The 23963-nt window shown below is 43.0% G+C and overlaps 1 protein-coding gene across 6 annotated transcripts in view; it reads right to left on the bottom strand.

The window, feature by feature from the left end:
* The window catches only part of TACC1 (transforming acidic coiled-coil containing protein 1), a 100431-nt gene that overhangs the window by 11765 nt on the left and 64703 nt on the right, over positions 1 to 23963 (bottom strand). For 3 of the 6 annotated variants that reach the window (XM_079778571.1, XM_079778573.1, XM_079778570.1), the window contains 7 exons: positions 18419 to 19484; positions 14525 to 14585; positions 13373 to 13580; positions 10162 to 10214; positions 7074 to 7199; positions 5202 to 5278; positions 699 to 742 (listed from right to left, as the gene is read on the bottom strand). In XM_079778571.1, coding sequence (XP_079634697.1) covers positions 699 to 742; positions 5202 to 5278; positions 7074 to 7199; positions 10162 to 10214; positions 13373 to 13580; positions 14525 to 14585; positions 18419 to 19484 — 1635 coding nt within the window. The remainder of the gene's footprint in view (positions 1 to 698; positions 743 to 5201; positions 5279 to 7073; positions 7200 to 10161; positions 10215 to 13372; positions 13581 to 14524; positions 14586 to 18418; positions 19485 to 23963) is intronic. The other 3 variants (XM_079778572.1, XM_079778574.1, XM_079778575.1) reach the window with 3 other exon arrangements.

Raw genomic sequence — 23963 nt, 5'->3', positions numbered from 1 at the left:
ACAGCTGATGCCCATCACTCACGGATTCCATATCTGTGAATCTGCCTACTTACTAAAGTTTATTTGTGACCCCCAAATCAGTACTTCGGGTACATTCCTGGTCATTCACAGACATGTGCGAACAGCTGAGGTTGAGAAAGGTGATGCCTTCTTGCTTTGTACTGTTAACAAGTGTCCTTTCCACAGTCTATTTAGTGCTTTTGTGTGTGTGTGTGTGTGTCTGTGCTTTCTGTTGGGTGATGTTGCTGTTTTAACAAAAGCTCCCAAGTGTAGTGCTACAGAGCTGTCTAGAGTTCCTAAGTGCAGGAAGGCTGTGATGTGCCTTCCGGGGAAAATACATGCTCAATAAGCGTTGTTCACACATGAGCTATCTAGCACTGTTGGCCTCAAGGTCAATGTTTATGAATCAACACTATATACCAAATAAGATGTCTTTAAACAGAAGCACATATAAGACAAGATTATATAATTTCAAAACAGTTGTGACCAGAGTTTGCAGGAACCTAACCCTGTACTTCCCTAGAAGCAACAGTTCAGTGTTTGTTAACTCGGTGTTGGTGGCAACTTCATAAAACATAACTACTGCGAATAATGAGAATCAATTGTATCCAAGGTATGGACAAAGTGAAGTTTGTATCCTGATTTGAAATCCATCTATGGATCCTATGGCTCATACCCTAGAAAAAAAATGTCCTTACCAATCATTTGGGCAATGGTCTTTTCATATTCAGCCACAATTTTCCTTAAAAATAAAAAAAATTATTATCAGAGGAGAATTTGTAGACAACAGAAGTTGGAGAAATACTTTCCCAATTAAACACATTAACATACGGGGTGGGGCAAAAGTAGATTTACAGCTGTTCGTTTGGAAAATAATACAATTAATATAATCCTATCTAATAAAAGAGTAATATGCAAATTGACCATCACTCCACCTCACAAGATGGCCTGCAGGGGAGGGCAGTTGGGAGGGACCAGGCCTTCAAGGGAGGGCAGGTGGGGACAACCAGGCCTTCAGGGGAGGGCAGTTAGGGGTGACCGGGCTGGCAGAGGAGGGCAGTTGGTGGGGACCCGGCCTGCAGGGGAGGGCAGTTGGGGGGGACCAGGCCTGCAGGGGAGGGCAGTTAGGGGCAATCAGGCCGGCAGGGGAGTGGTTAGGGGTGATCAGGCTGGCAGACAGAAGCTGTTAGGAGCAATCAGGCAGGTAGGCAGGTGAGCAGTTGGGAGCCAGCCGTCCTGGATTGTGAGAGGGATCTCAGATTGGAGAGGGTGCAGGCTGGGCTGAGGGACACCCTCCCTGCAGGCCATCTTGTGGTGGCCATCTTGTGTCCACATGGGGGTGGCCATCTTGTGTGTTGGAGTGATGGTCAATTTGCATATCACTCTTTTATTAGATAGGATTATGTTAATTGTACTAGAAGCCTGATGCATGAAGATTCGTGCTAGGATGGGCCTTCCTTTCCCTGGTTGCCGGCACTGCCTTTCCACTCCGGCCCAGCCCCGGAGCCGCCTCTTTCCGCTCCCACCCCACCTTCCCACGCTGCCCAGAGGCCCTGAGAGACCAGGGGTGGGGCGGAACGCCTGCGTCCCGCCCAGCCCTGGTCGCTCGGCACCTGTGTATGCAAATTAACCGCCATCTTTGTTGGGTTAATTTGCATATCACTCCTGATTGGCTGGTGGGCATAATGGAGGTATGGTCAATTTACATGTTTGTCTATTATTAGGTAAGATTATTTTCCAATACTGACAGATTTACGTAACCCATTTATCCACTTTGGATCTCTTTTTTTAACGTCAATACAAGATTTGTTAATGTTCAGAAAGGTTTTCCTTAAGATTTTATGTTTAACAAGCCTTCGTTCTATTTGTAGAAACAACTGCCTTCACTTTTTCCTTGCCTCCAGGCAAAGAAATGACCTCCAGGCAATAGATTTAGGTTTGCTTAGACAAATCAGTATTTTACAAAATAAGTTACAGTAGTCCCCCATTACCTGTAGTTTCACTTTCCAGTTCTGGTTACCTTCAGTCAACCACAGTCCAAAAATATTAAATGGAAGATTCCAGAAGTAAACAATTCATATGTTTTAAATTTTGCACCCTTTTGAGTAGTGTGATGAAATCACACACCACCCCATTCAGTCATGCCTGGTATGTAAATCATCCTTGTCCAGAGTCTCCAAGCTGCATATGCTACCTGCCTGTTAGTCACTTAGTCATCTGGATTATCAGATCAACTATCTCAGCATCATAGGGCTTGTGTTCAAGTCACCCTTATTTTACTTAGAAAAGCCATAAAGTGTTCCCTTTAACTGAAAAGATAAATAAAGTACAATATGATGTTTTGAGAGAGACAAACCACATTCAAATAACTTTTATTATAGTATACTAGAGGCCCAATGCACGAAAATTCGTGCACCCGGGGTGGGGGGTCCCTCAGCCCAGCCTGCGCCCTCTCACAGTCCTGGAGCCCTCGGGGGATGTCAGACTGATGGCTTAGGCCTGTTCCCCACGGACATCCCTGCCCCCCATTGCCCTGCCACCAGTGGCCTCCCTCTGCAGGAGGTGACCCTGGCGGGCCAAGGGGGGTACGGCCAGCCCCATCCCCCGATCGCCCCTCCACCGCTGCCCCTCTCATCGCTGTCCCCTCCCTCTGCCCACTGCACCTGCCTTAGCATAGATAAGTACGTACTGGAAAAAGTACATGTAGGTTTCGGCACTATCTGCAGTTTCAGGCATCTACTGGGGGTCCTGAAACATATCGGTGGTAGGTAAGGGGGGAACTTCTATAAGGGCATTATGGGGGTCTTCCTAAAAGATCTGATCTGTGTTCAGGCTTTCCTGGCCCCAATCCACCATTTCTGACATCTGTCCCCTCCGATTTACTTACAAGTTTTATTTTACTATCCTAATCCCCAAAGCAGCTCAGTTATTCAAAGATCACCCGTCATGTTAACCTTCCTTTAAGCGAAATGCAACAATGTTGGCCTAAGTGATGCTCTTCCCTGTGATCCCTCAGTAAGAAACGATGGCTCCCCCCTCCTCACTGGTCGTGCCCATCACTTTGACCCTGCACCCAAGCTTCTAACACATAATAATAGCTCCTATAAGCTCTCCAAGGACAGGGGCTGTTCCTTCTTCTCCACCATTCCCAGAATGGCGCCTTACACCCAGTAAATAAATGCTCAAAAGAACAGATAGCCCTGGTCAGTGTGGCTCAGTTGGTAGAGCTTTGCCCCATGCACTGAAAGGTCGCTGGTTCAATTCCCAGTCAGGTTGCAGGTTCCTATGGGAGGCAACTGATCGATGTTTCTCTCTCTCCCCCTCCCTTCCTCACTCTCCAAAAAAAAATTCAATAAAAACATCTTTTAAAAATTAAAAAAATAATAATAACACAAGAGACACAAATTAGCATGGACTTATTTAAAATATTTCCTAATCATTCAGGTGCTGACTGTATAAATTAGTTATGCGTTTTCCCTCTTCTTTGATGCCATCTCTAGTTGTTACAGGGCTCCTAAATCTCCTTTCTAGAGAGTGAGCAGCAAAAATAAAAAGCTTTCAATTTTAAAATGTCAATCAGTTCTGTTTCCTGTTAACATGCTTTTTATAATCTACTAGAGGCCCGGTGCACAAAATTCGTGTACGGAGGGGGGCTGTCCCTCAGCCCATCCTGTATCCTCTCCAATCTGGGACTCCTAAACGGGCAGTCGGACATCCCTCTCACAATCCAGGACTGCTGGCTCCCAACTGCTTGCCTGCCTGCCTTCCTGATTGCCCCTAACTGCTTCTGCCTGCCAGCCTGATCACCCCCTAACCACTCTGCTGCCAGCCTGTTTGCCCCCAACTTCCCTCCTCTGCCGGCTTGGTCACCCCTAACTGCCCTCTCCTGCAGGGTTGATCACCTCCAACTGCCCTCCCTTGCAGGCCTGGTCCCTCTCAACTGCCCTCCCTTGCAGGCCTGGTCCTTCTCAACTACCCTCCCTTGCAGGCCGGGTGCCTCCCAACTGCCCTCTCCTGCTGGCCATCTTGTGGTGGCCATCTTGTGTCCACATGGGGGCAGGATCTTTGACCACATGGGGGCAGACATATTGTGTGTTGCAGTGATGATCAATCTGCATATTACTCTTTTATTAGATAGGATAGAGGCCTGGTACAGGGGTGGGGGCCAGCTGGTTTGCCCTGATGGATGTCCCGGATCAGGGTGGGGTTCCCTTGGGGTGTGGGGTGGCCTGAGTGAGGGGCCTGTGGTGGTTTGCAGGCCGGTCACGCCCCCTGGCGACCCAAGCGGAGGCCCTGGTATCTGGAATTTATTTTCCTTCTACAATTGAAACTTTGTAGCCTGGAGCGGAGCCAAGCCTGGGGCTCCCTCTGCAGCTGGCAGCCATTTCTGTTGGGGTTATAATTGAAACTTTGTTGCCTTAAGGGAGTGGGCCAGGCCAGGGTGTGCAGAAAGCTTTGCTTCCCCTGTTGCCGGTGGCAACCCTGGCCTGCTCTCTCAAGCTCCATTCTGCCGCCATTTGTTTACCTTCTATAATTGAAACTTTGTAGCTTGAGTGGAGGCTTAGGCCTGGCAAGGGCAGGGGGAAAGCTTGGCTTCCTCTGTTACCTAGGAAACCTTGCTCTCTGTGGCTGTAGCCATCTTGGTTTGGGTTAATTTGCATGCTCGCTCTGATTGGATGGTGGGTGTAGCTTGTGGGTGTGTCGGAGGTATGGTCAATTTGCATATTTGTCTATTATTAGGTAGGATTTATTGGTTATGAGATTTGACGCTACCATGAATAGTTTTTTTAAAGTATTATGTAAAGGGGACATCTGTAATACTTTCAACAATAAAGATAAATTTTTAAAACATATTATGAATTATATTGTCTCCATAACTGAATGTCAGGAAATCTTATTACTCTGTATTTCAAAGGGATATTTTTACACAAATTTGTTATTTCAAAAGATAAGAATTATGTGAGTTCTGCTTACTTGTAATGTTCTGAACACCCCAAAATAAACTAAAGTATTTGAATATAATGCCTGGTGAGCAATGCTCATGAAATGATATTATCAATCACAAATTAAGATATAAATAGCATAGCCCCACGTTCTCAATAGCTGGTTCTGTGATAAGCAAATACTTTCATCATTTCATTTGTATTAAATCTAACAATGCATAAAGGTATACAATCCCTCGCCCAAACCTCCAATCTTACCTCATCTCCAAGACTTCTTGTCGGGTTTCTTCGTATTTTTTCTTCCATTCATTTGCTTCAATCTCTTTAGTGATTATCTAGATTATAATAGAGAGAAAGCTTGGTTTTACCTACTCAATCTATTGCAGCTTGAATTTAAGACTGGAGACTGAAACAACAGTTCCACCCAAGACATTCACTATACATTAGGAATGTACACCTCATCATCTATCTAATGCTCATAAGCATTTAGAAAAATAGACTCTTAGCCACATGCGATGCTGGAAACGTAGCCACCAGAGTAAAGGTGAGTAGAACATCTCCTAGGAAAATTCCAATTGGTAACTAAGATCTCTGTAAATTCAACCTTAGGCCAGGGTCTGGCTCTTGCTCTGTAGGCCTAGAACACAGATGGGACAAGACACCCAGAGCAGAGCGTCATCTGACAGAGAGTCACCTTAACCCAAGGAGATACCAGTTCACCAATCTTAGTTAGGATGAGAAACGAAACTGCCACAGTCAGAGCATTAGAAGTTGGCATGACCAGCATAGTCTCTTTCTGCGGAGATTTCTGATTGCTTGATAAAAACAGAGTCAGAAAGAGAGAGTTGGAAGTTCAATGCCTCCAGCCAGTGCATCCATCTTACTATAGGCTGTGCAGAACCCATGGGATGCCCATGCTAAATGGAAAAGAAATTATCTAAATTCACTGCCTGAAACACCATTTGCCTTGCACAGGGCTTGGATGGGCATACCTTGTTCTTCTTTTATTTACTTCTCTGTGCTTTTCTCTAATTGGTACATTTTTACTTTGGTGCCTAGAAGCCAGCTTATCTGCTTCGGTGACTAAACACATCTTTCCTTTGATCCATGAGGGGGACATCTCATAGTTTAACTCTCAGGAGGAAGGTGAAGTCATTTTTCTCATTTACAAGATTGGGGTGGGGGGAAGGGGGACCTCCTCAACACTGCACCCAAGCTGACAACAGGGTTAGTTAACATCTCTCATTACCAATCTAATGCTATTTTTTTTAAATATATGTTTTTATTGATTTCCGAGAGAAAGGGAGAGAGAGAGAGAGAGATAGAAACATCAATGATGAGTGAGAACCATTGATTGGCGGCTCCTACACGACTCCTACTGGGGATCAAGCCCATAACCTGGGTATGTGCCCTTGACTAGAATTGAACCTGGGACCCTTCAGTCTGAAGACCAATGCTCTATCCACTGAGCCAAACCAGCTAGGGCCTTAATGCCATTTTTCTAAAGCTTTAAGAGACATGTATCAGAGGTATTTAACTACTTTCATCACATAAAAATAAAATTGCTCCACCTGCTTTAAAATAGGGTGGAGTCATCAAGTAATATACAAGCCAAGTACATAAATATAGCACAGAAATATAACAGGAGAGAGTGGTAACTGAATTCTAGTATATAACAGTGTCTTTCATATTTTTCAGATCACCCAAGGCCTAGCAGTGACCTACTTTTGGACAGAGGCTGCTCAAGAAACACGATCAAGGCATTTGAGAGTTGAATTAAAGAATGGATGAAGGTAGGAAACAATAGTATATTAGTGCAAGTATAGAATTTAAGGAATTTTTATGTAGGAGCAAATATGCTCTGTAAAATAAAGGCACTGATTTACAAACTCATGTTAGCAAATTTTTATATTTAAAATCTGAAGGCTAAAAGTTAAAGAGGACACCACAATGTCAGGACCCAGCACCAACGTGGCGTTTTCCAGGGAGCCCTTTATCTGAGCTAAACAAGCTGCAGGAAACACGAACTTCCAGGGGGATAACTGAGGCCAGCAGAGATGGAATCTGCCTGCTGCACATGGCTTTACAAAGAAACGGAGCGATAAGTGGGTGGAACAAGAAAGCATTTACCTCTTCTCTTATCAGGGTGAGCACGGCTGTCTTATCTGATTCACTGAGGCAGATGCCATCCAGGGGGCTCTCTCCTCCACAGGCCACGGACACAGGGGCCTTCTCAACAGGGGACTCCAACGGTCCCTGGGGACAGGAAGGGGAGAGGTTACATTTAATACGTTTAATCTTCAGCTTCTTAATCCTAAGTATCTTTCAATAATTTCCTCATTACTACATTGATCACAATCTTTAAAAACATGTTTCGAGTAAAAAAACACACACAAAAAGAAACCCAGCATGGTTTTTGAGGAATCAAGTCTAGTTACAGTGCTATCTAAAGGAAAAACTTGTTGTAATGATTATCAGGGTGTCTTGCTTGTCTAACAGATAGCCTAGAGAAGTTTTCTTCCTATCCCCCAAAAGAAAGTGTAATTATCATAGTGGTCAGTCACCAAAGAATTACATGCAAAAAACAGAACACTATCCCTAGCCAGTTGGGCTCAGTGGATAGAGCGTCAGCCAGCGGACTCAAGAGTCCCAGGTTCGATGCCCTAACTGGTTTGGCTCAGTGAATAGAGCGTCAGCCTGCAGACTCAAGAGTCCCAGGTTCGATTCCGGCCAAGGGCACATGCCCGGGTTGTGGGCTCGATCCCCAGTGGGGGATGTGCAGGAGACAGCCCATCAATGATTCTCTCTCATCATTGATGTTTCTATCTCTCTCTCCCTCTCCTTTCCACTCTGAAATCAATAAAGAAATATATATATATATATATATATATATATATATTTTAAAAAAACAGAACACTATACCTGGTTCATGGCTCATCTTTCAAGGGGTTTCTGGGGATGATGTGTTCCATGTAAATACATTTTCCAAAGAAAGTCAACTTTTTTTTTTTTTACATGTTGATGCTTTGTGTGTCTATGTAGTCACTTTGGAAGGAAATATTTCTAAATTTTTTTACTAAGTTTCAGGCCTAAGAAGGCAGAAATGGTGACTGTACCTGACCCCACCCAGCCCGGCCGATGCAGGATCACAGAAAGTCCTTGCTCTGCAGTGCTGTGTGCCACAGCCCAGTGATGCTGTCAGGTGTGCACCATGACTTGCTCCTGACAACGTGCCCACGCTCCCATTCTTGGTTCTTCTTGCTATTGTTTCAGTCCCCTCTGGCAGCACTGCGCTTTCTGATACACCAGCTTGCTTTTGTCATAAACTCAGGTTCTAGAGAGCCACATATGGTTAATATTTTATTTTTCACAAGAATATAGGTTCTGTACTATCTTCCTTCCTACAAAGCATTTTTTGGGCTATTTTCCCCTTACCTATACAAATAAACATTTTATATAAATGGGGGGAAAAGCTCAACAAATAACATCCGAAATTCCAGCCAAAGTGACCTAGGAATAATCTTAAATGTCAGTATAACTAATCAATTATTTATTGATCATAATCACCCAGCTCTCTGGTATTTTGTTTGAACCAGAACTAAACATAAAGTCCAAGGTTCACTTAGACCAGTGGTTTTTAAACTTGCCAGGGTCATTATAGAATCATCCTTTCTCTAAAAAGTACTCAAAAATACACAATTATGCAGACAGCTTCAAAGACCTCATCCAATACAGAAACTCTGGGCTTAGGCCACAGAAAAGGGAGATGCAAAGCCACAGGCTGGCAGTGCCCACCTGCAGCAGCATTTGGGGGAGGGTGGCCCACTATGCTGACAGAAGTCCAAAACTCCTCAGAAACGCTATCTTGGGACAGACCTATCACTAGAGCCAAGAGTCACTTGTGGCGGGAAGCCTCTAAAATGGCTCCCGTGACCCCACTTCCTGGTACTGATGCTCTCGGGCACTCTCTTCCCTGGGGCAGGCTGGACCTAAGGACTCACGCCTGTAGGGCACAATATGGTAAAAGTCATGGTAAGTCACTTTGTTTACAAAAAGACTCCAGCTTCCACGCAGTGACAAGCTCCATGGGGAGGTCCATGTGGCAAGGAACTGATGGCTCTGTCAACAGCCAGTGAGCACCTGAGATGTGCCACGGCCACAGGAGGGAGCCTGGAGGTGACCGCAGCACTGGTCTATGCCTTGCCTGCAGCCCCAGGGTTCCTCATCCACAAGTGATGGCATAATGAATGTTCGCTGTGGATAACTGATACACCCCGGACACTGATCATTCTGTTAACTTCCTGTGCCGTGTCTATCATCAAGAGGCTTTCCCATAGTCTTGCTTCCCATGTAACTGCCCACAGGAAGATAATGTACTAAGTTAGACAAACATATTTGGTTCACCTCGTTGTTACATTTCCGATTCTAAATTAGTACCTTTTTAAGTCTGTCTTTTGTGAGTGTTTATTATTCTAAGCCAGAATCCCCACCTCTAGGAACTGACTTTCCTGTGCCTCCCATGACTCTTGTGTTATCAAGAATTTGACTGTTCTATTAACTTGATTTTTAGTAAGGAAAATACCAATATCTATTCTAGAGTTCTTTAAGTTTTTTGATTTTCATCAGCACAGCTTCAGCTTTCCTGCCACCTGCCACGCAGCCAGTCAGCTCCCACAGCCCCTAGGAACACATTCTAGTACAACCTTCACCACAGGTGTGGTTTGTTTCCATTCTGTACCTGTTGCCAGTGCTGTTCAAAATAAATATAATGCAAACCATATGCAATTTAAAAATTCTCAGCAGCCACATTGAAAAAAAGTAAAAAGAAACAGGTGTCATTCATTTTAATAATATAGTTTAGTTAACCCAAAATATTATCATTTCAACATGTAATCAATATAAAGTTAGAGACATTTTACCTCCCTTCTTTTTATGCAAGTCATCAAAAACTGGTTGTATTTTACACTTACATGACATCTCGTTCAGACTAGCTACATCAAGTGCTCAGTTGCACATGCGCTACGGGGTGCTGTCCGGTAATCTCGGGATAGAGTGTGAGTCCCTCAAGGGAAGAAGCTGTGTTTTATTTATATTTCATTCCCATCACCAAACAATGGCCATAATTTATTTAAAGATTTAACATGAGCTTCAAAACAAATGCTGAAAAAACCTGAGCTCCACTTAACGCCCCCCTCACCCACAAAGTTTAGGAACTTACAGGCACGGCAGATCCATCTTTCTCCATTTTCTGGCACGTCTCTTTTTCTACGCCTAAAACACAGAGTCATTTTTGTAGTTAACCCAAGAAGCTCGTTCCTTCCCTTCCTAGTGAAAGGCACTGGGAAACCCCCAGCGCAGGCCCAGAATGACATCTACAACACACGAACGCACTCCAAGTTTCCACAGGGGCGCTGGCCTCCTATTGATCACTGTGTTGTCCATGTTAAAAGTCCAACATATTTAGAAGAAAGAGGGCGTAGTTAGTCAGTCATAAAGGAATCCACAATCTTCAGGTGCAAAGAACAGCAAGCCTGCCCCCTTGTGCCCATGTACTAACCAGGGGATTGTTTCAGGAAGAGGAAACACTGAATGCTGTTTATTACCAAGTCTTAAACTCCAGCCCAAAAGGGTACCCTCAATCTAATTAGTGTAAGCAGTAGCAGATAAAACAGTAAGCTCCAAATTGCAATACCCACAAAACTAAATTAATTTTGTACCTCCCACTCTACCACCAGAGACAACATTTTAAAAAACCTAACACTACACGTTTTCTAATTAAAGGAATATGCTCTCACTGAAGACAAATTTTTTTAAATTGATATTTAGAGAGAGGAAGGGAGAGGGAGAGGGAGAGAGGAAGAGAGGGAGGAAGGGAGGGAGAGACCAATGTGAGAGTGAAACATCCTATACACCCTGCACTAGAAATAGAGCCTGCAACCTGGGCGTGTGCCCTGACCGGGAATCAAACTGGCAACTCTTCAGTGCACGGGATGATGGCCACACTGGCCAGGACTGAAGACAATTTTAAAATATTTTAAAATTTTATATGACTACAATCTCCCACAAAGCAATAACAAATTATTATTTTAGCATAGTGTCCGTCTATAATGAATTATTTTAAAAACACAAATGTGACTATCACTACTCTGCTTAAAAACCTTCAATGGCCCTGGCTTGTTTGGCTCCTGGATAGAGTGTCAGCCTACGGACTGAAGGGTCTTGGGTTTGATTCCAGTCAAGGGCACATGCCCAGGTTTCAGGCTCGATCCCCAGTAGGGGGTGTGCGGGAGGCAGTCGATCAATGATTTTCTCTCATCATTGATGTTTCTATCTCTCTCTCCTTCACCCTTCCTCTCTGCTATCAATAAAAATGTATTAAAAAAAAAAAAGAATACGGGGGGGGGGGGGGTTGATGACAAATATGTGACACCTTAATCAATAAAGTAATTAAAAAAAAAAGAATAAAGAAAAAACCTTCAATGGCTCCCCTCCACCTACAGAAGCAAGCCCCAAATCCTCAGTACCACTTCCTTTTCCCACTTACCCTGTACTCACAGAGCTCCTGGGCATTTTACCCACATGGCAGGTTCCTTCCCAACCCTGAGAGAGACGCTCGTTCTCTGGTGCACATCTATGTCTGTATCTATCAACACCAAGCTCCAAGGTGACTTTCCCCAGTAAATGTTCTCTGATTCACCTGACAGGGTCAGTACACCCGTCCACCTCACACTCCCACCTGCATGAGCACAGCCTCTGCTTCTCCCTTGATATGGATGATCATTACACACAGTGACATACTACCTACCCACTGAGGACAGCACTGTATCTAACAGAACCCCAGCTCTACAAATTTCTGTTGCAGGAATTTCCTCCGAGTGAGGAAGAATATAATTCAACAAATATCTACTATGCACCTACAGCCGAGGAAATTCAAAGATGAATCACTCATAGTCCTTAGCCTTGAGAAGCTTATCAAAAATACCCTTCTATAATGAATACACAAAACAGGAACGGTAAGAAGAAACGTGTTGGGAGCATAAAGCATGGTGGGAGACAAGTGACATTTTTGAAATAGACCCAAAAGGATGGGCAGAATTTCTATAGGAGATGGCAAAGAAAGGTATTTCACATAAAAGAAATAAGTGTAGCCCACCTACCTGAGTAAGGTGGTATAAAGGGAAATGGCAAATGAAGTCTTGGGAAAGAAGTCAGAGCAGAAAGAGGCCTGGGAAGAAATCTGGACTAGTGCCTGCCACGTTTATTTTATAGATGAAAAACTGAGACCTGGGGCCAGGGAGGAGGCTGGAAGAATAACTCTCACAAAGTCCTGATTCCCATCCTGCTTCCCTCGTTTGATGAGAGATCATGATTTCTTAAATTCTAGGTCTAAAAATGCCAAATTAAATTATGTTGATTTTTAAATAATGTTTAATGTAGTCAGGAACATGGTTCTAAACATTTCACAAGTCAAGTTTAGGGTCATAGATACAACTTGGGACCTAGAAGGAGGGCCTCAGCTCTAGAATGTTCTGAGAGTCCAACAGCAAGAAGGCTAGCAAGAAAGTTAGTCTATCTAGGTTCTTATTTGGACATTAAGAAGGATTTTCTAGGGCATTGGTCAATTTCAGTCTACCACATCTGTCAGCAGGACAATTTATAATGGTCTAGTGCTGTGGTCGGCAAATTGCAGCTCTTTAGCCCGTTGAGTGTGGCTCTTCCACAAAATACCATGGCCTGGGCGAGTCTATTTTGAAGAAGTGGCTTTAGAAGAAGTTTAAGTTTAAAAAATTTGGCTCTCAAAAGAAATTTCAATCGTTGTACTGTTGATATTTGGCTCTGTTGACTAATGAGTTTGCTGACCACTGGTCTAGTGTAATGAAAACAAGCTTTGTGATTAAAAGACCATGGAACCTACTGCTAAAGTCTGAATCCTAGTTCTACCATTTACTAGCCATTTAGTAACCTTGGCCAAGTTACTTAACTTCCGTGTCTCACTTTCCTTCTCTGAAAAATGGGAAAAAATAATACATAGCAAAGAGTAGTGAGTTAATACATGTAAAGCACTTAGAACAATGCCTGCACGTGGTAAGGAATTACACGTTAGTTATTATTATTTCTGTAAGTTGAAAAGGAGCACAATAATCACATCATGGTTACAGGCCACTATACTTTGAGATGTGGCCACATTAAAATAAATTATAAAAAATTTCAAGCAGTCCCACGCATTAGTGCCCCCAGTACATGCTGGCACACTAATCCATATGTCCCTGGTATTTGATAAGACACCCTTTTCGTGTCTCTTTTCTAGGTGAAGAAGCAAAGCTTAGATCAGAATCCAAATTCTCTAATCTCTCTAAGGCGTCTCGGCTTTAGGCTTTCAGGCATTTCTATGCTATGTACATTAGAAAGATGAATATGTACTTCCATACCTGCTTCTGAGGATGAAAGCGCATGATTTATGGCAGACACGGGAACATTGGAACATTCAAAGTACTCCAGGTCTTCCTCTGGCTCACCTTTCACCTCGGCCCCGGCTGGTTTCTGACCAGATGAAGTGGATGCCAGTTTCTCCTCATCGGTAGCATGGCCGTCCCTGTTAGAAATGTCTGAACTCTGGGAGATCACTGCTCCTTCATCCTGGGAGATGCAACAGAGAAGATGCTACATTAGGTGGGGAAAGGGACATCTCAGAGCAGCCACTATTTGATCCGAGTTAACCACAGATCTGAGTACAGATCAAGGAAGAAGCTGGAGTCCTTCAATCACAGAATGTTGCCTTTTTCTAGCACCTAGCTGTTCTGCTTCCAATCTGAGGTTTGACAAATCAACCTTCTCTAGCCTAAATTTATTAGAAAGAAGTTTAAGTGGTTCAAGGCAGTGGTTTTCAAATAATTTGCTCATAAACCTCCTAAATTAAACCAAAAAAATATCTATGTACCCCATTGTATTTTCAAGTGCCACCTAAAAACTGTTCAGCATAGGTTTAAATAATTTTGAAGGATATAATATCTAATATAGTTTAAATACTACCTTGCTTAATGCAATGTAGTTATTCTAATGATTTGATATCCTACAATGTATTTAAAATTGGACATGAACAACCTCTTTAATAGTCAGAAATGTACATCATTCCTTTTCCTCTCTGAACCTGCACTTCCCAGTATACTTCACTTCCATCAACTCAGGTTCTCCTATTTGGTTGAAAGTGATGAGCTGGAAAATCATCTGACTTTAAAAATACATTATCCGCTCACTGGAGTCAATCACCTCCTTAAAACCTACATCAATATTTCAATCTCCCCTTTGCTTGGTGCCCCAGAGATTTCACACCCAGTGGTAAGATTTGAAATGGGTTAGAGGGAACCTTAAAATAATGGGAAAAGGGGAATTGTGAAAGGGTTTTCTTGTCCTGAGAGGACTTTTCAGATTAGTTTAGGATGTTGGTTCTCTTAAAGACGAATATTCCAATACCCAGTGGGAAGTCTCCATTAACCACCATGCCCCACCCTGGGGGTGGAGGGATGCATTCGTAGTTTGGGGACCACTGGTCTAAGAGATGTTCTGGTGATAGACAGACTTACCTGTGAACACCCATCCAAAGCAAGAGACTGCGTTTCATATTTCTTCACCTTGCAGCCACTCCTGAAAGAAAAAACAAATTAACCAGGCTGGTTGGGAATCTCACTGACAACTTCCGAGCTATGAGATGGAGCAGAGAGAGCAGTGTATGCAGATAAAAGCCAAGGCATACAGCACCACACAAGTCGTACATCTACACGTCAGAGATGGGAGCAGCTTTTACATCTCTGAATCTTCTCTTGAGAGACGGGGCAAGCAAAGAACTACAGTCAATCCATTCTCTGAAAAGACCTCCTCATGAGCTTTGGCAGTTTTTCATTACATACCACACGGCCTTTGAGAGAGCAGCCTTAGCAGAGACATTCCGTTCATCTGATCCTCACTCACTTGGGCTTAGGCATTCATTAGAAAAATTACCACGCTGGACTAGATTCTTTAAAAATTCTTTATTGCACTAAAAGCCATAAGAAGTCTAATGAAACAACTCCGGTCATGTGTGCTAACAGAGTAGAACTGGGGTTAACAGAAAGTATAAAAAGGAAAATATCTGTGTAAACTATTACCATTCCTATTAAGTAGTAAGATGGAAAGAACGTTATGGCTGGAACCAGGGAAAACTCAAATCAACAGTTATTTAAACTAGCGCATAATTTACTACCCAAAGACTAGTTCAAATTCTTTTGTTTGGATGAACTTAAAATTTCCAGCAATGCCACTCTGACAAAAAAAACTGTTCAGCATAGGTTTAAATAACTTTTTTTTCTTGTGTGGGGAAACAAACAAACAAACAAAGGCAAGCACATATGTTACCAAAATGTGCACAACCACTGTCTGGCTCGTGATTTTCTTTCCTAATGCTTGAGCGCCACCCCTTGCCACCAAACTCAAGTCGGTCCACAAGAATCCCAATCATAGTATGACGTCTCCATTTCATCCCCTGCTCCAACCCAGTAGCCTTATCCTATCAAGAAAGCCAATAATTTCCGACATGAAATAGCAGAGCAGTGCCTGAAAACCCTGCCAGATGATCTCTGGGGCCAAGCCAGCATTCAGTATCAAAGCACCACACAAGGCGTGCCAAGGCAGAGAGCGCAAGCTCACGCACCTAAGGTTGGAAGGCCGATCGCCACTCCTTCAGGTACAGACAATCACAAGGCTAAGCTGACTCATGAAGTGGCAAATGAAATGCAAAAAAATAAACAGAAGGTCAAACTCAGAACTGGAAGCCAACATGCTATGGAGAGATGGTCTGGGGAGGAGGGTAGAGGAACTGCCAACAGTCCCAGGGACAAAAAGAAACCACAGTAGGGGTACTTACAACAGAAAACAGAGAAATTTCACTTGTTCAGTAGTCCTGATGCACCAACAAAATTAGAAACAGGAAAGAGACACACAGATGGAGAAAAGAATCATGTAAAGCCTGGAATATTTATCTCTAGTCTGGTAGATGTAAAGGCTGCAAAGTTCTTTCTATGAGGGGAGATACAAATTTAAAATGTCATATTTATGAATGTTATCACTGGTGAGTGAATGATGGTCAGGAACCTCATCTCTAATGAGTAAGAGTGATAGAAACATTCAGAAAGGCCACATATTCAAGCTTACAGATGAAAAAGTAAACATTTCACTGTTGAACACACTTACTCTTAAATGTCTAGTCATCTAAGGCAATGTGTGAATAAAAGTATAGTTGAAGATGTATCTGCTTATATCTGCTGTAGGTGTGTGTCACTAAGACACCTAAAATGATTTTTCATACTTTATTTGGTCCACAAAAATCCTAATCATAGGACGATGTCTCCATTTCATAGAAGAATCTGAGACACCAATTACATACATCTTTTAAAAAGTCACACAAGTACCCTGCTAACCGAACTTCTAACTCTCCACTAGATTCTACCACCACATGTATATTTTCAGTCTTTCCTACCAATGAAGGGTTTTGCTAAACAAAATCCCAGTTACACAGAGGTCAAGCACCCTTCTCGGAGGCAAGAGTTTTGATTGCATAGAATTTTTAAAAAATCTGTAAAGTATATTATTAGATCAAGAAGTCCATTCACCAAAAACAGAATAGGAGGACAATGCTACCAGGTGAGGGTGGTAGGACTCAGGAGAGGGTGCTTCTTGCTATGGAAAATAAGGTGTAGGATCAATTTCCCTCCCTTTGATCTAGATTTAATCTCATCTAACGTGAATGCAATGGCTACATGCCTTCAACATGTGTCGGAAGGAAGGCTCCCAAAAGAAATGACTTATCAACCTTGCTAGGTAGAAACACCCCATATATAGGATACCCCATATCAGGAAGCACCAAGGCAATGACCTGGCCAACGCATACCCCAAGCACTGTCTCGGCAACAGTAACTAACCTTAGCCACAGAAGAGCACTTTGAGGACACCTGATCAATCATCTTTTTCAGCAACTATTTAACGGCTCATATACCATATACACTGAGTGGCTGGATTATTATGATCTCTGAACACATAATAATCTGACCACTCAGTGTATATCCTATATAATAAAAGGCTAATATGCAAATTGTCCCCTCGACCAGGAGTTTGACCAGCAGGCAGGCCGGCCAACCACCCATGTCCCCTCCCGCTGGCCAGGCTGGCTGGACCCCACTCATGCATGAATTCATGCACTGGGCCTCAAATATATATATATACACACACTGAGTGGCCAGATTATTATGCGTTCAGAGATCATAATAATCTGGCCACTCAGTGTATAATCAGAGAACAGATCAACAATTACTGACATCTTATTCCCCTAGATATTCTGAATTTGCTGAAGAACTGATTCCTACATTGCTCAAGCTTCTTGGTCTGGATTGATACTTTCTGCTCTTTAAACCTTTCCCTTTAGTATAATATATCACACCATCTAGCATTTTTCTTGAAGTCATAGTAATACTAAAAATTATTTCCCTAATGATCTATGGTGACAATTTAAAATATGATATTTCTTTTCAACTTCCCTTTTCATACTTCATCCTCTATGTCATTGGTCTCTCTTATATTCAATGTTTAGCAAAATGCCACGGGGTCACAAAGGGGTGTACTGTCACCACTTCATTTTGTGATAAGGGGACCCTGCAACAAATTTAACCTGAAACTTGACATGGACTGTGGCCTGAGTTGATCACTCTGAAAACTCCAAGGACCTTGCAAAAGTGGCTCCAGATTTTCCAGGGCAAGGGATAGGGTAGGGGTAGTGTCACAACACACAACAAAAGACTAGTCAGATTTCTGTCATCCTTTAAAATATTCTTGATTCTTATTGGAAATTCACCTCCTTGCTGATGGAACCACAAGCTAACCATAAAGACATAAGAATTCTCCCCAACTTTCAGTGGTTTGTTTCCAACAAAAATCACAGCTTTCTGTTTTAAGTGAAAAACTTCCATTACACCCTTTTGGATCATTTTCTACAAGTTCTTGACACTAAACAGGTAATCTGTAGGCTTGGGATTTTTGTTTTATCCACAGAGAATCTGAAGATGGTGGCTAGCATATCACTTGAATTCTGTAGTAAAGCGATTCCTGACAGCCCAGATAGGATTTCTGAAAACCATCAAATCTCTACCTGCCTATCTTGTTAAACTGGACAAAAGTACCAAAAGTGTGGGGGGGGGGGGGGGGCGGGGAAGAGCTCAGCTGAATAAGCTGAGGATTCATAAACCAGGCAGACATCAAAAGGAAACCTCTGGTATTTGATTCCACACAAAAGTTTGCTTTAAAACAGTGAAGATTGCAATATGAAGTCGTAAGCTTTGTGTCTGCCCACCTGCACCTCAAAGATAACTCCAGATCACCAAAACCCACAGCAGCCGGCTGCCCAACTTTCAGAGTGTACACAGAACACAACACCCACACCCCTCATCACTCACGTTATTAAACGCGACTTTGCCTTCTTGGGTGATTCTAAGGTTTCATTAACATGATTACCAGCAGAACAGTCACCATTTGTTAAAGCTGTAGTTGGTTTAAAGGGATCCGTGGATTCATCAAAGTGGTAGGATCCCTTAGAGGAGAGGGGTGGGGAGTCCTGCAGTGTGGACTGGCCACCCAGGGGACTGAAACTGGGATTCTGCTTAGAAGACGCTTGGGAGAGAGACGCATCATCTGTGGCTTGGTCCGGGGGCGGTTCTGAACCTTTGGTGCCTACTGGCTTACTGATGCCATCTTTCTGTACCTTTGGAGGCAGTTTGTTACCCAGTTTCCTGCCAAGTTTTCTTGGAAGGCCTTTCCTAGACTCTACATTTTCCACATCTTCTATGAAGTCAAACTCGAGCTTCAGAGGTGAGCTCCTTGACTCCTCCAGCAGCTCAACCCCGGAATCATTGGTGTCACTACTGGGAGTGCTGCTTGTTTCCCTGGCGTCAGGGGCAGATTTCTGAGTCCTGGCATCTCCTAGCAAAGGACTTGTGTTCCCATCCATTTCATCAGGATAGGATGCCTGGGGGAGAGGCATGCCCTCCATGGACGTTTCTGAGAACTCGCCAACTGTTTTCTTCCTCAGAGAGATGGGTTTGGGCTTTCTTAGCTTGCTTCTGCTGGGCACTGGCTCCGGACAGGAGTGGCCACTCTTCAGGTCAGCTTCTGTGGAAGCCTCCAGTGTAACCCCCATGGTGCTTTCTGTCATCACCTTGTCCTGGATGGCTTCTGGCGGGCTGGAGGGCAGAGCCTCGCCTGAGATGGCCGTTACACAGCCATATGCTGCTTCTGTTCCAAGAGCTGCCTCTGAGTTATCCGTGGACTTCTTGGTTGCTATTGAAAATGGCCTCACCACTGAAATTTTGCTAATATCATGTTCAGGTTCTTCTTTGAAATCCCTAACTGAGTAAGATTCAATAGCCTGCTGTGAAACCTCATTTTCTGTGGGTCTAGAATGAGTCTCAGACGAACATTTTGCAACCACTTCTGCTATCAGCTGTACATCAACTTCTTGTGAGTCTAAAACAAAACACAAAAGCCATCTATTAAAGAATGATCTTTTTGGCATTGGTAAATATTCTCTACTTGCTGAATCCACATAGACAAATAGGCTCTTTCCTCTTTGCTTCTGTTAAGCATCTCTATGGCAGCACAACCACAAAAGGAAGAGCCGGTACTGCACCCAAAAGTGAATTTTCCCATCCCAAGTTGTGTATTACCCAAGTTATACAAATAATAATTATACCAAACAGAGCGCCTTAGGAAAAGGCTAGTAGATCATGGTGCACTGCAAAGCATACTGATTGATGTTAAAATTCTGTAGGTTAAAATGACTGATCTGGAAGAAATTTTAGATGCTGACAGCTCAGGTGCAGGGGATCTGGCACTGACAATTCCCAGGCACTGCCTAACAGTTTCAGGTTCCGAATTTCACAAAGCAAGCAGATTTTAATTTTTGCATGTTAAAGACGAGTACTCCCTCTTCCCCAAAATGGAATTTAAATAATTCAACTGTTTCAAAGTTAATTCAGGCAGCTCAGAATAACTTCTCTTTAGACTGAAAACCTAAAAGAACCAAATAAAAAAAAAAATTTGAAAGAGCAGACACAGAAATGGCTTTAAAAACATATAGCCCTTATTTCGCTAAGACGACAAGTCATAAAATAATAACGTCAGTTTTTCTTTGGAAGCGCTGAGTAGGGTCAGGAATTCTCTCAAATCACTTGTAAAAAATAAAGATTCTTTTTAATTGGGGTCTTAGTAGGAGAATTGCTTTAATTAGGAAGTTGTAATGAAGGTATTTCTTTAAAGCACAAACTAAAATCGTGCTTTCCTGACTTAAATATCTGAAATAATGATAGAATAGCAGCAAAAACTGAATAAACTGGTTATTATCACAGTATCTCATGACTTTAAAGGAAACTCAGATCCAAATCCTAATCCTAATCCTAATCCTAATCCTGGATCAAAAACCTGAGCATCACTGAAAAAGTTTTGGAAAGTACTCACACACCTTTTTGCATGACTTTTTTATGACTGAGATTGGCAGTGGCTTCCTCCTGTAGCTCTAGGAAATAAAGGTTTTTACCTATTGTATCAGAAAGCATGCCACCTACCAGGGTGGCATGGGGAAGGAAAAACAACACCCTCATCTGAATTCAGCCCCCCACACTGAGCAGGAGGGAAAGGAGCTCCACCAAGAAGACACCACCCTGCCTGGCATGTCTTGGCTAGCTCAAGCCAGGTGCCAGGTAAGTAAACCTGCCAGTCAGTCCTACACCTCGGCACTGCAGACCCCACCTTGGTCTATATCTTCAGTCACCAGCAGAAAGTACTGGTGGGGAGGGAGAAGATTGCTCATTGACTTAAACCTGTTTTGGGAATCACGAGAACATCAACCAAGAAAACTAATTAATCACATAACTCACATAAGATTTTTTTATTTATGCTCTAAACAGTATGTGTCCAACACCAGTTGACCCCACATCCCTAAGTGCTGCCTTAAGACAGAACCTAAACCTCAAGCATCACACCACAGGTAACTTTAACTAAGAAGTAAAACACCCTTTTTTTCAGTAGGCTCCAGTTCCCGAACTTCCATCAGTGAAGAGGTCTAGCCATAGCTCTCAGTCCCTGTTTCTAATCTGAAAGCACTGTTGTATAACTAACCTACTTCCCTTCATCCTTCCATTTTTAATAGATCCTGGATTCCTTAAAATCTTCCTCCAGGGAACTGAAGAGCTCTCTCCCGGAAATGAGTTTGATGAGTCTAACAAGTACCTCACTGCCTGGTGGCTTAGTGAACACAGACAGGGATTAGATCAGTAGATGAATTCAAAGCAAACACAGAGGAAATTTAAAAATAGACCACCATTTCCACTTCTGCCACGTTTGCTGCTATTAATGAAACTTCCTTCCCATAGTCAGACTCCCATAAATCTACAAGGTTGTATGAATCGTCCATGGATGCTCTCAAACAGCAGATGTTCATTCAGGATGTAGACTATTCTGTAAAAAGAAATGTTTCCCTCGCCCTTTATAATATTTTTAAAAGAAAAGGCATGAAATGCCACAAGTTTAAAGATTAAAGTAACAGCTAGACATTTGGGTTTGCACTCCAGTATAATGAAAATATACTGCGTTAAAATACAAGCTTATAAAAACCCTTAAAAGCCTTAGAAGAGGGGAAATGCCATTATCACAAAATATATTTGAAACTCAGAAATGTATTTAGCTGACATATACTGAGAACCAACTGACTAGCTGCTTTCACATGTAAATCTCATTTTAGAAGAAAGAAAACCACAACCACTTGGAAAACAATGTGTATTACTTCAGATTTGGCATTATTTTCAAGTATGCTTGACTTTTCCCCCTCAGGTTTTAACTTTTTGGTGAAGCATTGTCTGCAAGCTCCTTTTAGATCTATCACTTCCTGTCCTTTAGCTACAGATGGTCCCCTTTATGGGTTTCTAATACTTGATATGTAAAGTGAGAAAGCTGCCAAAATTTAAACAGGCTTCCTGTATGGCACAGATACACACCCTGGCCTTTTTCTAACTTCAAAATCCACAAATAGTATCTCGCATCCAAGTCTAAGATACAAGGTCTGACTCTAAGGCAAAAGTCTTAAAACAAAATCTCAGAACCAATGCATGAAAATGAATGTCTTTTACAATAATTCAAAAAGGTTCTTAGATAAATTTTCAGAGGGTCCATGAAGACTCTGAAACTCAATGAAAAATCATGTGAGAGCATTGTCTGGGGGAGAAAATCCACAGCTTACCATTTAGGAGCCACTGTGTTTAGGGACCTCAAAAGGACCCCTCTCATTACTGTATAGTTATAACTTCAATCCCTGCCCCCAATCGCTACACTGGGATTTAAAAACTCTTAACCTACTGGAGGAGGGGGAGGGGAGAAATCTCAACATCAAAGAATGAAACTTGTCACCTCTGAGAACACTCAAAAGGAATGTGTTACAAGTGCTGTTTTAAGCAATTTTAAGTGTGGACTAAATTCTTGAGAGGGAACACTCACTAAAACACGAGTTCAAATAGGTTTGTTTAAACAAAATTCAGTCACCTTACTTCATACATGTTGACATTAAGACTGCACTAAAGGGTGGACGACAGGGACACTAAATATCAAGTGAAAGCTGCAGCGGGATATGGTCTGGTCAGCACACTGGGTGTGGTAGGAAGTGACTTGGGCAGGCTACCCTGGAAAAGAATCAACCCCAAGAACAAGCTTCAGAAAATAACTTCCTTTTCTGAAGGGTGGCTCAGGTTTGCTGTGCAGAGTGAAGTCATAAGGTCAGAAGGCAGCCAACATTTGGCCTAAGTCTGCAGAACGTTATCCACTCTTTATTTACACGAAGCTCTTCTCCTCTAATAACTACTGGATATTTAAAACAAGGGGGAACCAAATTGCTAGCCTGCCCAGTGACCCTGGCCTTGGGATGGCCCCATTCCAAGGTCAGGCATTGTGAAGCCCTGTTAGACAGGCTCACATACCAGATGTGCAGGAAACACCGGAGTCATCATCACTAGACAATAAGTTGCCTCCCACAAAATCTGGCATAAAGTGAAAAAACAATGTGAAGGAAGAAAAGGGAGGAAGTTGAGCACTGACTACTGTGTAGGCATGGTGACTGAGCCTTTTACAAACAAAAACTCATGCAGTCAGAATTAGAGAACACACAGGAAGAATTTCAGTTCTTAAGGACTTTACAAATTGGAGGGAGGGAGCAACCAGAGCAATCCTCCTCACCACTTCCCATCCTATATAATAAAGAGGGAATATGCAAATTGACCATCACTCCAACACACAAGATGGCCACCCCCATGTGGACACAAGATGGCCGTCACAAGATGGCCGGCAGGGGAGGGTTGCTGGGAGGGGCCAGGCCTTAAAGGGAGGACAGTTGGGGGTGATCAGGCCTTCAGGGGAGGGCAGTTAGGGGTGACTAGGCCAGCAGAAGAGGGGAGTTAGGGGCAATCAGGCCAGCAGGGGAGGGGAGTTAAGGGCAACCAGGCCGGCAGGGGAGGGCAGTTAGGAGCAAGCAGGCTGGCAGGGGAGAGCAGTTAGGGGCAATCAGGCCAGCAGGGGAGCAGTTAGGCGTCGATCAGGCCGGGAGGGGAGTGGTTAGGGGGTGATCAGACTGGTAGGCAGGCAGGCAGGTGAGCAGTTGGGAACTAGCAGTCCTGGATTGTGAGAGGGATCCCAGATTGGAGAAGGTGCAGGGTGGGCTGAGGGACACACACACCCCGTGCACAAATTTTGTGCACTGGGCCTCTAGTGTAAAATAATACTCCTGGTGCCTTCCATTAAACTAAAATTAATAAATTCCATACGATAAAGGGTATACAAACAAGCAATTTTTTAAAACAATGGCCAAAGCAAATTTTAAAAATATACTCACTTTAAATTCATATACAATTAATAAACAGGATACCATTTTTAACCTATCAGATTTGTAAAATTAAAATATCAATG

Source organism: Cnephaeus nilssonii, assembly GCF_951640355.1.
Source record: "Cnephaeus nilssonii genome assembly, chromosome: 8".
Classification (NCBI taxonomy): domain Eukaryota; kingdom Metazoa; phylum Chordata; class Mammalia; order Chiroptera; family Vespertilionidae; genus Cnephaeus; species Cnephaeus nilssonii.
This window is presented reverse-complemented; position numbering and strand designations above follow the sequence as displayed.